Below are 15,098 nucleotides of genomic sequence, written 5' to 3' on the forward strand. Positions count from 1 at the left end.
CCTTTTAGGACTTTATATCCATCATAGCTTATCCCGATCCCCCCATCAATTCAACCTTTCGCTTTGGTAACGATGATATGTAACTTTCTAAGACAAAGTCAATCCAATCTGATATTTATAAGGTGACAGAAAAATTCAATCTTGTCACAGATACTTTAAACTTGATACGTAAGTATCTGCTTACTGTATTCTTTTTTCTAAGTTTTCCAGAACATATGATGTTATTCAGCTCGTAGAGCTTTATATCCATCATGCTACTATTACAGCTACTATCAACATTTCACCGCAACATCAAACAACTTGAGCCCTGCAAAGCAGATGTTGCTTCTTCTCTAACTCAATCTATTGAAAGCTTCACCCTCTACACTCTCCCATAAAGTTCTAGTTCCATTTAAAGCCTTCACTGTGACCTTTTCCCAGCCCATTCAGGAGAGGTCAGGTTTTTGTTTAACCCCAGGTGGGCAACCAAATAGAATAGTCCTTATCAATGTGTCATCCTTCTTACATGTGTCTTAGCCATCTAAACCTTTCCTTCACTATACCCCGGAAAAGTGAAAAAACACACATTTTTTCATACAGCTTGTAGTTTTACATACAGTCAGTCAATAGGGTACACAACACCCCTGGAAAACATTTAAAAATCCTCATCCGCATTTCGAATCACCCACGTTTAAGAACGATGCTTCACCCCTGTCATTGTCATAGCTTCCAACAGTTTAATCTTGATTTACATTATATTTACTAGTAATATTACCCATTTAAGTAAGGCTATGAACTTGATCGATTATCTTGTTACACAATAACCGTCCCTTCAACTTCATTTATTCCTAGTCTAAGTGACTTATTCTTTGTATCATTAATTTTTAAACCTATTCACCCTGTGCTCTCATTAATTAATTATCATTAATTTTTTGCACCCTAAGCTCTCAAAACATATTCATTTATTTTGCTAATATTTATATCTTACTCGTCCCGCATAATCTACGTCTAGGAGAATTTTACCCTCCCACTCGATTTTATGCCTTTGCCTTGTTCCATAGGATAAAGTCCATCAAAACAATCAATAAAAATAAGGATAGAACATAACCCTTTTTAGCTCCTTTTATGGCGCGAAACCAGCTACTAGCATTACTTCCTACCTTGACCACAGTAAAATTGTTCACATACATAGCATTTGACATACCATACAAGGAGAGTATCTTCATTAAAGCTTATGCTCTTTATGCCTCTCTCCCAGAAGAACTTTAAAAATCCATTCTACACTTTTGTTTTGGTCGACGATGATGTGTGACTTTTCTATGATAAAGTCACCGTAGTCCAAAACTGATAAGATGTCTGAAGATACAATCTCTTCATAGATACACTAAGTTAAAACAATGTGTCTGCCTACCGGACGTTTTTCCATGTTTTTTTTTTCATAGGATAAAATCCATCAAAACAATCCATATAAACAAGGATAAGACACAACCCTGTTTAACTCCTTATTTGACGCCAAACCAGCTAATAGCCTTGCTTCCTACCTTAACCGCCTTTCTCCCAGAAGAAATTGTAAATATTAATTCTACCCTTTTGTTTTGGCGGATGATGATGTGTGACTTTTCTATGATAAAGTCACCGTAGTCCAAAACCGGTAAGATGTCCAAAGATACAATCTCTTCATAGATACACTAAGTTAAAACAATGTGTCTGCTTACCGGACGTTTTTCCATGTTTTTTTTTTCATAGGATAAAATCCATCAAAACAATCCATATAAACAAGGATAAGACACAACCCTGTTTAACTCCTTATTTGACGCCAAACCAGCTAATAGCCTTGCTTCCTACCTTAACCGCCTTTCTCCCAGAAGAAATTGTAAATATTAATTCTACCCTTTTGTTTTGGCGGATGATGATGTGTGACTTTTCTATGATAAAGTCCACACAGTCCAAAATTGGCAAGATGTTCACTTCATACATAGACTAAGTTGAAACGAAATTTCTGCTTACTGTGTTTTTTTCCAGAATTTTCCAGAATTTCTGACGTTAGGTAATTTCACATAAGTTTACCTAAAGTAGGGGCTTACCTAACATTGGAGATTACCTAACGTAGAAGCTTACATCCATCACAGTTTATACCCATCTCACCATTTCCATAAAAAAAACTTTATAAGCTAATTACGGCTTTTCTCTTTCGCAGAAATTACATATGACTTTTCTAAGATAAACTTAATTCAGTTCGATATTATTAAGGCTGCTAAAAAATTCAGTCTATTCACAGATACTTTTAAGTTGAAACGTAGGTATCTCCTTACCATATTCTTTTTCCAGGTTTTGCAGAATATCTAATGCTAAGTCAGTGCGTAGGAGCTTATATCCATTATAGGACACTCTCGCCGTTTTCTCTTCAGGAATGGGTTCAGGTAGCCCAACCCAAAAAGAGCTAAATACAACAATTAATACTTCGCGCCACATTAGCAATCACACTAAAACTGAATAGTGATATTTTGTGTAGTTTGATTAGAAATTTCAGGTTTTACGAAGAGAGAGTGATTCAATCAAACAGGATCTTGTGTTTTAGGAACTACATTCAGGTTGCTAGTCAAGTAATTTGTTTTCTCAAGATAGCAAATACAACAAACCTTTGACGGTAAACATTCACTGGTTGGAGAGGCAGGCATATTTGGCTCACACACGATGAGCTTATATGTTTAACCCTTTCATGGTTCTTGTTTTAGAAGAAAGCCCCCCCCCCTTCCAAATATCCAAATCATGATAAGAATGAAGTAGGTAATACTGTTGAAAATATTAGTGTTTAGAAAATATTATCATAGACAAATACTGCTTTATCCGAAAACAACCAACAAAAATTTTAGTAAGTCTAATTCACGTTTTGGATCAAAACGAAAAAAATGGCACAAATAACAGCTCAAACAGTACATAACTTAGGGCTACCAAGAATAGGTAGCCCATTACTTTGCCCGCGACAAAATAATCCCCTCCTCCTCTACGATGTTATCAAAATCGAAGAAACAAATTTCTTGTAAATGGGACAAAATTTCGTTCACATTCATTTTTGCTACGTTTTTACGAGTTAGACAGAAACTTCGGGAAGAGGTCAAATCCTTTATATAGCCTTGAGTAATAGAAGTTACTGATTTCATCAAGAAACAAAATAATGATAGTCACTCTCATCTGAAGTGAAATGAATTTTTATAAAAAGTTCTATAAGTGAACGTAAAGAGTAGCCTACCGTTAACACTTGAAAGGAATATAAATTATTCCATGTATACTGGCTTTTTCCTCAACTCCCTACTTTTCATGGTAAAGTTTTATGTTGCTTTACTTAAAGAATTATGAATGCAAGAGACAGGGGCGTAGGTACAGTATTTTGTTGGAGGGCCAAGAGGGGGTACTATCTAAGTAGATGCTTTTCAAGCGGTAGTGAATAAAAGTGACTATTTAACAAACACACTGCTTGGTGAATTTAAGAACATTACGCGACACATTATAAACAATAAACAAACATTAAGCATTCATAAGTATAAGCGCTGGTGCTTGGCTTTTACTAAAATTATCAGCAATGAGCTGCTGCAGATGACAGTAGTATATCATAAACAAGCTTTCAGGTGGGCGAAGGTGAGTGTCACACAGGCTACACTAGGATTTTTTAGTCCCATTCACTACTAATGCTGCAATATATATCCCCTCTCCACTTCTCTAAATCCCCACGCCTAGCAGAGGGAGTTTAATCTCATAATTGAAACAAGCTCTGTTCTAATAGCCCTTGGTATCGCGTTATACATTTGTTCGTAATTTTGAATGTATTTTGACTCTATAAGATTTAATTTGTTGCAGTAAACTTTTAATATACGTAATTCTTAGAAATAATTTTTATGATTTTTTTATTAAATATATTTGTTTGTGGGTTCGACGATTTATATTAATAAATAGTGTTGATATCAGCGGGCTACATAAAGCCGAAACGAAAATCATTGGCAGCGCAATAGTGCTGTCTAAGTATTAATTAAAAAAACTTTCCGAAAAAGAAGTTTTTCAAAGAAAAGTAAAGGCCATTTTAAACTTAAGATCAGTAGATACAAATACCTGTTAAAATCAAACAGTTCATGGTAACAAACTGTAAGTAAGGAGCGACCCGGCTCAATAGTAACAGAAACTCTAAAAAATGGAATTTTGATACCAGTAGATAGATCAAAAGAATTAGATTCTAATGCCGATTTTAAATATATAAGTTTCATTAAGTTTAGTCTACAGGCTACTCATCACAAGTTACGGGCCTGAGAAAATTTGCGTGATTTTCGAAAAAAGGGGGAAACAACCCCTAAAAGTGATAGAACTTTAATGAAAAACAAACCATCAGATTCAGCGTATCAGAGAACCCTACAATAGAAATTTCAAGCTCCTATCTGTAAAAATGTGGAATTTTGTATTTTTTGCCAGAAGAAAGATCACGGATGCGTGTTTTTTTTTTTTTTCAGGGGTGATTGTTTTCAAACCAATGGTCCTAGAATATCGCACAAGGGCTCGCTCGAACGGAATTCAAAATTTCTAGTGCCCTTTTTAAGTGACCAAAAAAATGGAGGGCAATCAGGACCCCTCCAATCCTCATTTTTTTCCCAAAGTCACCCAATCAAAATTTTGAGATAGCCATTTTGTCCAGAATAATCCAAAATTTAACAAAAATGTCTTTGAGAATGACTTAATTCCCCACAGTTTCCGGGGGAAAGGCTAGAAATTATGAACTTTGCCCATTGTTTACATATAGTATTGGTTAATGGGAAGTATACCGAAGTTTTCAGGAGGGATTTTTCTGGTTGGGACTGGGGTCGGAGAAGGGGGCTGCGGGGGAGGATCTTTCCATGGAGGAGGTTTTACTGGGGGGAGGGGCATTTCTATGAAGGGGACGCCAGATTTCCAAGCACTATTTAAAAAAACGATCAGAAATTAAATAAAAAAACAAGTTTTTTCAACTGAAAGTTAGGAGCAACATTAGGCTAAAACTTAAAACGAACAGAAAGTATTACGTATATAAGAGGGTTCACACCCTAGTCAACACCTCGCTCTTTATGCTACAGTTTTCTTACTACTGTCAAAAGAGCTATCTATACTAATAAACCGGCCTTCGTGATTAAGGAGTTTGTGATTCAGACAAAATTTGAATTTTAGCGTAAAGAGCAAGATATTGAATAGGGGGTGAACTTTCTAATATATATATATATATATATATATATATATATATATATATATATATATATATATATATATATATATATATATATATATATATATATATATATATATATATATATATATATATATATATATATATATATATATATATATATATATATATATATATATATATATATATATATATATATATATATATATATATATATATATATATATATATATATATTAAAAATATACGAATATAGAAGTTCGTTACGCAAGCGAATTTGTAAGTTATGTCAGAACAAAATTTTGAGAGCCATTTAGCAAAAAAAAAAATTAATATACAAATTTCATTTTAACTATTCATGTACGGTGACCAAAAATCAAAGCTGCATTAATTCAAAAACGTTCAGAAATTAAATAAAAAAAAGTCTTTTTTAACTAAAAGTAAGGAGCGACATTAAAACTTAAAACGAACAGAAATTATTCCGTATATGAAAGGGGCTGTCCCCTCCTCAACGCCTTGCTCTTTAAGCTAAAGTTTGACTCTGTCTGACAAATTTATTTTTCAAAACAACAAAAACCTTTAGCATAAAGAGCGAGGCGTTGAGGAGAGGACAGCCACTTTCATATACGGAATAATTTCTATTCGTTTTAATTTTTAAAGTCGGTCCTTACTTTCAGTTAAAAAATTTGTCTTTTTTGTTATTTAATTCAAACTGAAAACAACCAGCAATTAGTATTAGCGAATAAATGAAACTCAAAACGAACAGAAACTAAATAAACAATCACAGCAAAAAAATCATACAACAAGCAATAATATAAATTCATAAATAAATCTTAAAGCGAGTAATACTTAAATTGAATATGCAAATGAATCTTAAAACGAAAAAAAATATTTTGCTATTGAAGTACAAATGAAACTCAAAACGAACAGAAATTAAATAAAGAATAATTGCAAACAAACATACAAAAGATACTAATGTAAATGAATAAATAAATCTTCAAACGATTGAAACTTAAATTGAATATGCAAATGAAGCTTGAATTGAAAAAAATCACTACAAAAGTAGTAGGGGCATAATATATTCAAGCGGTCAGATACAAAAATTAACACAGAAAAATTAACATTTGTTGGTTATGTTTGTGGGATGTCGGTTGATGGATTTGTTGGATGTTGGTTATGTTTGTTGGTTATGTTTTGTTGGACAGCGGCGGATCCAGGGGGGGCCCAAGATTTTCTGGCGCTCTCTCATCCATCGTGCAAACGACCCTTTTTTGTGAATGATTCAACTAAGGCCGACGCTAAAAAAAAAAATCGGATACGCCGTCATTTTTTACTTTCTTTTTATCACATTATCTAAAGTTCAAATCCGACACTGCACGAATCATGATTATTGGGTTTATTTTTGGGACGTGCTAAACGAGCAAAACATTTTGTGAATGCTTACGAGAAACGCATGTCTTTGGGGAGTTGCGTGGGTGGTTAGATCCAACCGGCGGGAGGCTAGGCGCGAGCGACCCTGCCACTGCCTTCGGAGTATTTTTGCTCCGTGTGTTAGACCAGTTAGACGGAAACGCATTTAAAATGAATCGGAAAAAAAAATCAGGGCATGAATATAGAACAGAGAAGAAACAAAGAATGATGGCGGAAAGCCGTAAAGGATCGAGGGACATCTCTGATTATTTTGCCAAGAAAGATCAGATTAAAGGTAAGCTTTTAAAGATAGAACAATAAGGAAGGAGTGTCGTTTAAAGTGGGTATCAACACTTCTAATTTCTAGCTTTAGCCCATTGTCGGATAGCTTTCCTGATAAGGCTCATTCGTCAAGCTTCATCGCGTACCAGCTGCTTTTGTTGTTATATATTGCATACGGTCCCTCTTGTACAGTGTTCTTCGTATGCAATTTGTCCGAAGCGTTTGACCTGATTTTTACCAGCCCACTCGTCTCGCCTGACGGTTATGATATTGGCTTAAAGCAGTATTTTTACCGACACACTGTGTCAGCTCTGAAATTATCTTTCAAATTCTTGCAGTTAAAGCTCTCTCTTTAGCCTTGTAAACTTCGGTGATAATTGTTTCGGGTTTCAGCTCTTGAAAAATATTTGTTAGCATATGTCGGGGATCGGTTCTTGGGGTTGCAAATTAAATTAGTGATGTTTAGGGTGGTATTTTATTTTAAAGTCCGGGTTTCCTAGAAATAGTTTTGGGGTATGAAAGTTCAAGATTGTTGGGGGAGTTTAAAGTTAATGTTGCTGATTCAGTTTATTTTCAAATTTAGTTCCAATTCTGCCTTCACCATGTTGAGAGTTAAATCTACTAAAGCAAGCCATTATACAAAGTGTATATACGTTTACAATAAATGTCTTGTGCAAACTTTAAAAGAGAAACTTTTTTTGTTAGATGTTGAGATGACGGCAACTTCTGATGCCCACTCTGAGTCGACGGTCGGAATGCACAAAAACGCATTCAGCCAGGAGAACGAACTGTCACCAACAACTCCGTCCACTTCACAGACGGCCTTCATAACAAACTTCGGTGAAACGACACACACTGATCAGCTGACTGAAGGATCAAGAAGCAGTACTCAAACCTTGGTGGTACATAGCCCAAGACTGATTTCCCAGTCCCCGCACCCGCAGCAGAATCAAAGCGCTATTTTTTCGCCTGAAACTGACTTCACGCCGTCGAATGACTTTGGTATTGCAGTAGCGCCGAAAGAGCGAAATCAGTTGTCTTCTGGCGAAATTATGTTTTTTATGAACGAAAGGTGGAAGCCGAAGAACCAGTCTGATCTTCCAGTCTCGACACAAAAGAGAAAAGGTGGCGAAGTCAAGCGTCGCTTGAATACCGAACATCTTGCCCGGTATCCTTGGCTCGCAGTGAGTCGTCATCCAGACCACGAAGGCCTTTGGTGCAGTGTTTGTGTTTTGATGAGGACCAACGAAAGCGGAGGAGGATGGTCGGCTTTATCTGGAGGCGGCGGAGGGCAAAAAATGGGAAAGTTGGTCTTGAAACCGCTAAAAGACTATTCGAAACTTACCGGGAAAGATGGTGCGCTGACAAACCATGCTGAAGCACAGTTTCACAAACACTGCCAGGAAAAAGCTGCCGCGCTGCTAACAACGTTTCAGCACGGTAGTTAAGATCAAGATATCAGGAATGCTCTGGACTGTGAAAGGGTCAAGCAAATACAACAGAACCGTGCACTCTTGAGAAGCGTTGTTGAAACTGTCAAGCTTTGCGGGGCACAGAATATCCCCCTTCGTGGCCACCGTGATGATGGCAAACTTGATATCCAAGACTCTTATGTCATTACAGCAGTAAACGACGGGAATTTCCGCCACCTATTTCGGTATCGGATTCAGAGTGGAGACTCGCAACTTAAAAATTTACTTGAAAATGCACCGAGCAACGCCAAATATACGAGTAAACAGATCCAGAATGAACTGATTGGAACAATTGGGGAAATGATAAAAACCGAAGTAGTGAGAAAAGCAAACAAAGCAACGGTTTGGTGTCTTCTTGCGGACGAGTCAACAGACAGGCAGACCAGGGAGCTGATGGTCATTGTTTGTCGTTATGTGTGTAAAACCGAGCAGGGATACGTGATTCGAGAAGATCCTTTTGCAGTTGTCGATGCCTTTCAAACCCTGTCAAGACTCGCTGGAGATGAGGAAAGTGACGACGGTAGAAGCATCAAAGAGAAGCTAGACGGCAAGAGCCTCGGGAAGCTGCTGTTGAGTGAGGTCAGGAAGTCAAATCTGGATTTGTCAAAGTGCGTTGGTCAAGGATACGACAAAGCTGCTAGCATGGCAAGATTGACAAATGGTGCTGCTGCTGAAGTTAAACGCCAGTGTGAACTGGCAGATTACTTCCACTGTGTGAGCCATGCCACAAATCTCTCATGTTCAAAGATAGTTTCAGTTCCCATTCTGCGCAATGCCCAAGACGTTGTTCGAGACACAATTTCTCACTTCAGCTCAAGTGCCAAGAGAACAAGACTTCTAAAAAGCATCTTATCGCGGACAAAGCTAAAACAGAGACACTCGTCAGTCTTTGTACCACGAGATTTGTAGAGAGACACGAAGCAATCAGCAGGTTTTGGGACTCCCTTCCGTCGATCGTTTCTGCTCTGCAGAAGATGGAAGGATGGCACGATCGAGAGGCAAGTAGCAGAGCTTATGCATTACGATCCTGCATTGAAAAATCAGATACACTCGTACGACTGGTTTGCCTGAATTCGTTTTCGTCGATCATGAAACCTTTGGCCGAGTCACTACAACAGAAGGATGGTGACCTCGTGAGAGCCTTGTCCCTCATTAGCAGCGTGAAGGCAATGCTGGAAGATATGCGATCACATGCCGAAACCAAATTCAGACTGCTTTACGAAGATCTTCTGAAAATGGCCGAAAAGATTAATGCTACCATCAAGGTAACGCAGCCACGCATAGCTTCACGTTCTACATACCGGGCAGGGGTACCCAAGATGGATCCAGAAAGTCATTATAGGATGGCGGCATTTATTCCAGCCCTGGACGCCATGCTGCTTGATTTTACGGAGCGGTTCAGCTGCCATTTTACGAATGCTGCAAAACTTTCAGCTTTGATCCCGGCTGTGGTTAATGGCAAACGCTGGGAGGACGTTCAGCCAGGGTACGAAAAGTACAAGGAGCTGCTCGTGGGTACGGAGATAGACATTAAAACCGAGTTCGAGATTTGGAACAAGTAGTGGTCTAAGGAAACCGTGCAAAAACCGAAAACAGCTATTTCAGCGCTGAACAGTTGTCAGGAAAATGTATTTCCCAACATCTTCGCATTGTTGACAATTCTCGCGACGCTTCCTGTGTCAACCTGTGAAGCAGAACGAATGTTTTCAAAGGTTGACAGGACATGTTCATCAATACGAAGCACGATGACTGAAGAGAGGTTGGAGGCTCTACTACTCATGCAGACTTACAGAGACGAACTGCCGAAAACAGACGATGCTATCGATATGTTCGCTCTCAGAAAAGCTCGCCGATTAAGTTTAGTTGTGTAGTGTGGTACTGTTTTTATTTTCTTTTGCTAGGTTTTACCTTTATGAGCATATTTGGCAGTGTTTTCATATAAATAAAGAGCTATCAAATTAGTCCTGTATAATCAGTTTTTGGCGCCCTTTGTCCGGCGCGGCCCCCCCCCCCAAGATTTTCCTCTAGATCCGCCGGTGTTGTTGGATATTGGTTATGTTTGTTGGATGTTGGTTATGTTTGTTGGTTATGTTTTGTTGGATGTTGGTTATGTTTGGTGGTTATGTTTGTTGGTTATGTTTTTTGGATGTGATTGTTGGTTGCTGGATATGTTTGATGGTTATGTTTGCTGGATGTGATTGTTGCTTGTTGGTTATGTTTGTTGGCTGTTGGCTATGATTATTGTTTCTTGATTATGTTTATTGGTTATGTTTGTTGGATGTTGGTTATGTTTCTTGGTTGTTGGTTATTATTGCTGGATTTTGTTAGTTGGCTATGTTAGTTGGTTATGATTAATGTTTGTTGGTTATGTTTGCTGCTTTGGATATACTTGAAAATAAATGTTGTTACTAGCCAATGCCACCCATCTTTCTAGGCAAAACTCCCAGATGATTTCCTCCTATACATGTCCAAAGATTCCTCCCCAGGTGGTAGAAGCCTTTTTTATTGATGGAGAGTCAGTTTCTTTCTGGAAGTGGGACAGTCAACGCCAAAATGGATGCTTATACATTATTGAATATTGAAAGTGCTGATGAAACAAATCAGCATCGATAAATAAATGAAACCCAAAACGAGCAAGAATTACAATAAATAACCGAGTCAAACTCAAAACGAGTAGAAATTAACATAAGTTGGGCTCAAAACCCCTATGCCTTCCCAAGGCCAGAACATAATTTGCACTTTACTGAAAAAAATACGAACGAATGTACATTGTCAGTTTAATAGACATTTTCTGATATTTAGTAATCAAAATCTTAATAATATTTGATTTATTAAAGTTATAAAAGTAAAAACATTTATATTTTTTTTAGTAAAGTGCAAATTATGCTCTGGCCTTGGGAAAGCATAGGGATTTTGAGCCAAACTTATGTTAATTTCTGCTCTTTTTGAGTTTGAATCAGTTATTTATTGTAATTTCTGTTCGTTCTGGGTTTCATTTATTTATCGATGCTGATTTGTGGTAGTTTCACGCTTGGTAGGTTATTTTATTTTATTTTTGCTCATTTTTGTTCAATGGTGTTCTTTACTTTTCTTTGAAAAACCTATTTTCTGGAAAAAGTTTCTTTAATTAATATTCAAGAAAACGGCGTCTGACTTTTCACTGGTGCGTTGCCCAGTCAGGTTTGTTTCAAGGATACGATCCCCATGGAAAACATGCCTTCCCCTCAAGGATCTTTCTACAAACTGGTGCTGATCCACATCGGCGATCAGACCTATTTCCTTCCACTGCTTTTAAGGATTAAATCCATCACCAGATGAGGTATGAAAAAATAATACCCCAAATCAAACCCAAATTCTTCAGGAATTTTATCCGTGTTTTACAGACAATATCCAACGACGTCAAAACATCACTTGCCAGCTACATATTACAATAATCCTACCCATTTTCCCACCCTCCTTTTGCCCAAACCCTTTTGGAAAATTCATAATTGGGAGTGGTGCATTGACGATCGTGAAGTGAATTATAAAACTCTGCGATGGACGGTAATTTTTCCTCACTTAGCTTGGAGGTGGAGCTGTAGCATTCGTACGGGTATATGTCCTTACACGTTAATAAATCATACAATTTCTCATCTGTAAAATGTTGTTTGAGGAGGGGAAAACTATTAAAATCATCACTTTTCTGTACTGGAATGAGTTGACTTAGGGATTTGGGGAAGACACTAAAGGAATCAAGGGAACGGATTTGATTCAAGTACGCTTTACCGTTATCAATTGATTTCAATTTAAATTCTACGACTAGCAACTTTTCAGATGATTTAGGTATGATGTTATGAGAAAAATAACCATCTACCCATGCACCATCTATAACTTCACCTTTCTGCAATCGTGCCAACGCTGGTAATATGAATTTCAAATCATAGTTGAAATTGTGCATGTAAGCCGGTAAAAAGTATTGCTGTCTAACCTTTACGTTACTCGATTTATGCGCAACCCCCCAAAGTTACTTCCCCTTGATGAAATTTCCTGTCATAAATTATCATGATCGCGGGTTTTGGCATCCCCCTCATTAATTTTTTTCTTCCAAGCCCAACAAATATCCAATTAATAGCCAACTCGTCTTCTGGTGACAGGTTCATTGGATAGTGTGTATGGCGCAGCCATGAAATAGCCTTATTTGCTGTTTGAATAAGTGCAACCATAGCTGTATCAACACAATCCCCGCCACCCAACGTCTCAATAAAATCTAGCAATTGCATGGTATTACTTGAATCTCTTCGTGCATGCACAAAAGAGATTGCAATAGATTCATGTTTTTTCACACGATTCAAATTTGACGGATCCGACACATCCGTGAGCACAGCCTCAATGTCCAATGACACATTGTTAATCTGCAATAGCGTCTTCTGAAAGCTTTTGAACCGCAAGGTGGCATTGTCCCCTAAAACCGTTTCCACAGACAGGTATCCATGACTCTTGCAGTGTCTCAAATGATTTTTAATTTTAATTCTGTAAGAAATCTTGATACACATTGGGCAGTAATAGCAAGTACCTTTCCCCACTTTACCCTTACTTAAAACCCTGCTAATATGTGGAATTGAAAACTGATTCAATGGACGGTGCCCTTACGGAATATATTACCACATTTTTATCACTAAGTCCCCCTTCTTCATATTCTTTGTCAAATTGTAAAACTGTAACCCCAACTTTCAAATTTTCATTCGCCCTTTCAAAAATGTCAATCCTCTTTAGTGTTACTGGATACTGCCCTTTTAAACAACTAAAATCTACTTTCGAAAATTCAGACCCCTCGCCGCCGCCATCAACTGCCCAATCGTCCAACATTGTCTTATTAGCTTTCCTTTGCAGGGGTCGGCACCCTGCTACAAGTTCGGACTTTTTTAAACACTCCAAGCCCATGTCGAAAGAGAGTCGCTGTACACCCTTAGTACCCTTTAAATTTGCATTATATTTTGCGTCCCCCTGCCCCCCCCCCCCCTCTCCCACCTATTAAAACAAATTATTTTTAAATTTAGTTATATTAAATTCTATATTAAATCCAATGTCGATACAATAACCCCTGGTAAAAAAAAGGAAACAAACACGTATCCGTGACCTTTCTTCTGGCAAAAAATACAAAATTCCATATTTTTTTAGATAAGATCTTGAAACTTCTACAATAAGGTTTTCTGATACTTTGAAACTGATGGTGTGATTTTCATTAAGATTCTCTGACTTTTGAGGGGTCTTTTTCTCTTTTTTTTGAAAATAGGGCAAATTCTCCCAGGCTCGTAACTTTTGATGGGTAAAAGTAAACTTGATGAAACTTATATATTTAAAATCAGTATAAAAATCTAATTCTTTTGATGTATCTACTGATACTGAAGTTCCGTTCTTAGAGTTTTGGTTACTAATGAGACGAGTCACTGTTACTATACAGTTTGTTACCACGAACTGTTAGATTTATTTGTTACTTCAGTTACTATTGGCTGCAGTTGAGTCCTTGCTTTAATCGAAGGTTCAATTCCTGCCACAGACATTTTTACATAAATGTCAAGTTAAAGTCTAAACAAAACTTTTATTAATAACTACTTGACTAACATCATTAATGATAAACTATATCGATCATATATGTATCACATGCAAAATAATGAATGACGCAATAATAGTGGATTACATCTATATAAATGGCGTTAAAGTAAAAATGTCTGATAAAGTCAGTTGTAACTGGGGTTAGTTCTATGTTGTATGATTATAAACAGGAAAAGTCCTAAGGCTTTTCCTTCTTTTAAATAGTAAGAGATGAAACTCAAAGAATCAAGTAGCTAATTCAGTCCAATGTATACAATGGTTTGTTATTCGAATAAGTTTCTTGTAATATAATTAACGACTATCATTAAAATAATCATCTATATAATGTTTAATCATCATCAATATAATAGTTCCTTCCAATACCTCAGTTGCTATGGGCTACAGTTTTTTCTTTAATGTAAAAACAAACAGGAAAAGCCTACTGCTTTTTCTTCTTTGAAATAGTAAGAGACGAACCTCAAACAATCAAGTAGCTATTTAAGTCCGATGTATGCAATAGCTTGTTATTCCAATGATCGTCTTTTAATGTAATAATATAAAACATAAACTATTTCAAAATTTTTTCTTGAAAGCTTACGCAACGCAGTGGATAGTGTGTTGGAATTCTGCTCCAAAGGTCACAAAATACAAAAAATACAAAAATCCACATTTTTGCATATAGGAGCTTGAAACCTTTATAGTAAGGTTTTTCTGATACGCTGAATCTGATGGTGTGATTTTAATTAAGATTCTATGACTCTTAGGGGTTGTTCCTCCCTTTTTGGAAAATAAGGCAAATTTTCTCAGGCTCTTAACTTTTGATAGATTTTAGTAAACTTCATGAAACTTATATATTTAAAATCAGCATAAAAATCAAACTCTTTTGATGTATCTATTGATTCCGTTTTTTTAGAGTTTCGCTTACAATTGAGACGAGTCGCTCTTATTATACCGTTCGTTACCACGAACTTTTTGATAACACACAACACCATTTGGTTTAGTCTGTTCTTTTATTATGCTATAAGGGCAAAAGTTCGCTCTATATTACATTTTGTTCAAACCAAGGGACGGTAAGTTTCCTATATAGGGATTTCAAACAAAGCGGTTCTAATTTCCTCTAACAAATTCTAATTTCCTCAAACAGTTTCCTCTAACAAATCATAACAAACCTTTAAACAAATCAT

The 15,098-nt window shown here is 36.8% G+C and overlaps 1 protein-coding gene across 4 annotated transcripts in view; it reads right to left on the bottom strand.

The window, feature by feature from the left end:
* The window catches only part of LOC148949127 (carboxypeptidase B-like), a 111,813-nt gene that overhangs the window by 67,592 nt on the left and 29,123 nt on the right, over positions 1-15,098 (bottom strand). For 2 of the 4 annotated variants that reach the window (XM_089092832.1, XM_089092831.1), the window contains exon 1: positions 2,292-2,462. The exons of the other annotated variants lie outside the window; for them this stretch is intronic. In XM_089092832.1, the coding sequence (XP_088948958.1) occupies positions 2,292-2,451 (160 nt within the window). In that variant the 5' untranslated portion in view covers positions 2,452-2,462. Of the gene's footprint in view, positions 1-2,291; positions 2,463-15,098 lie in introns of those variants that run through there. 4 annotated transcript variants of the gene reach the window in all.

This window comes from Artemia sp. Qi Xiang Cuo, chromosome 8 (assembly GCF_049724085.1).
Source record: "Artemia sp. Qi Xiang Cuo chromosome 8, ASM4972408v1, whole genome shotgun sequence".
Classification (NCBI taxonomy): Eukaryota; Metazoa; Arthropoda; class Branchiopoda; order Anostraca; family Artemiidae; genus Artemia; species Artemia sp. Qi Xiang Cuo.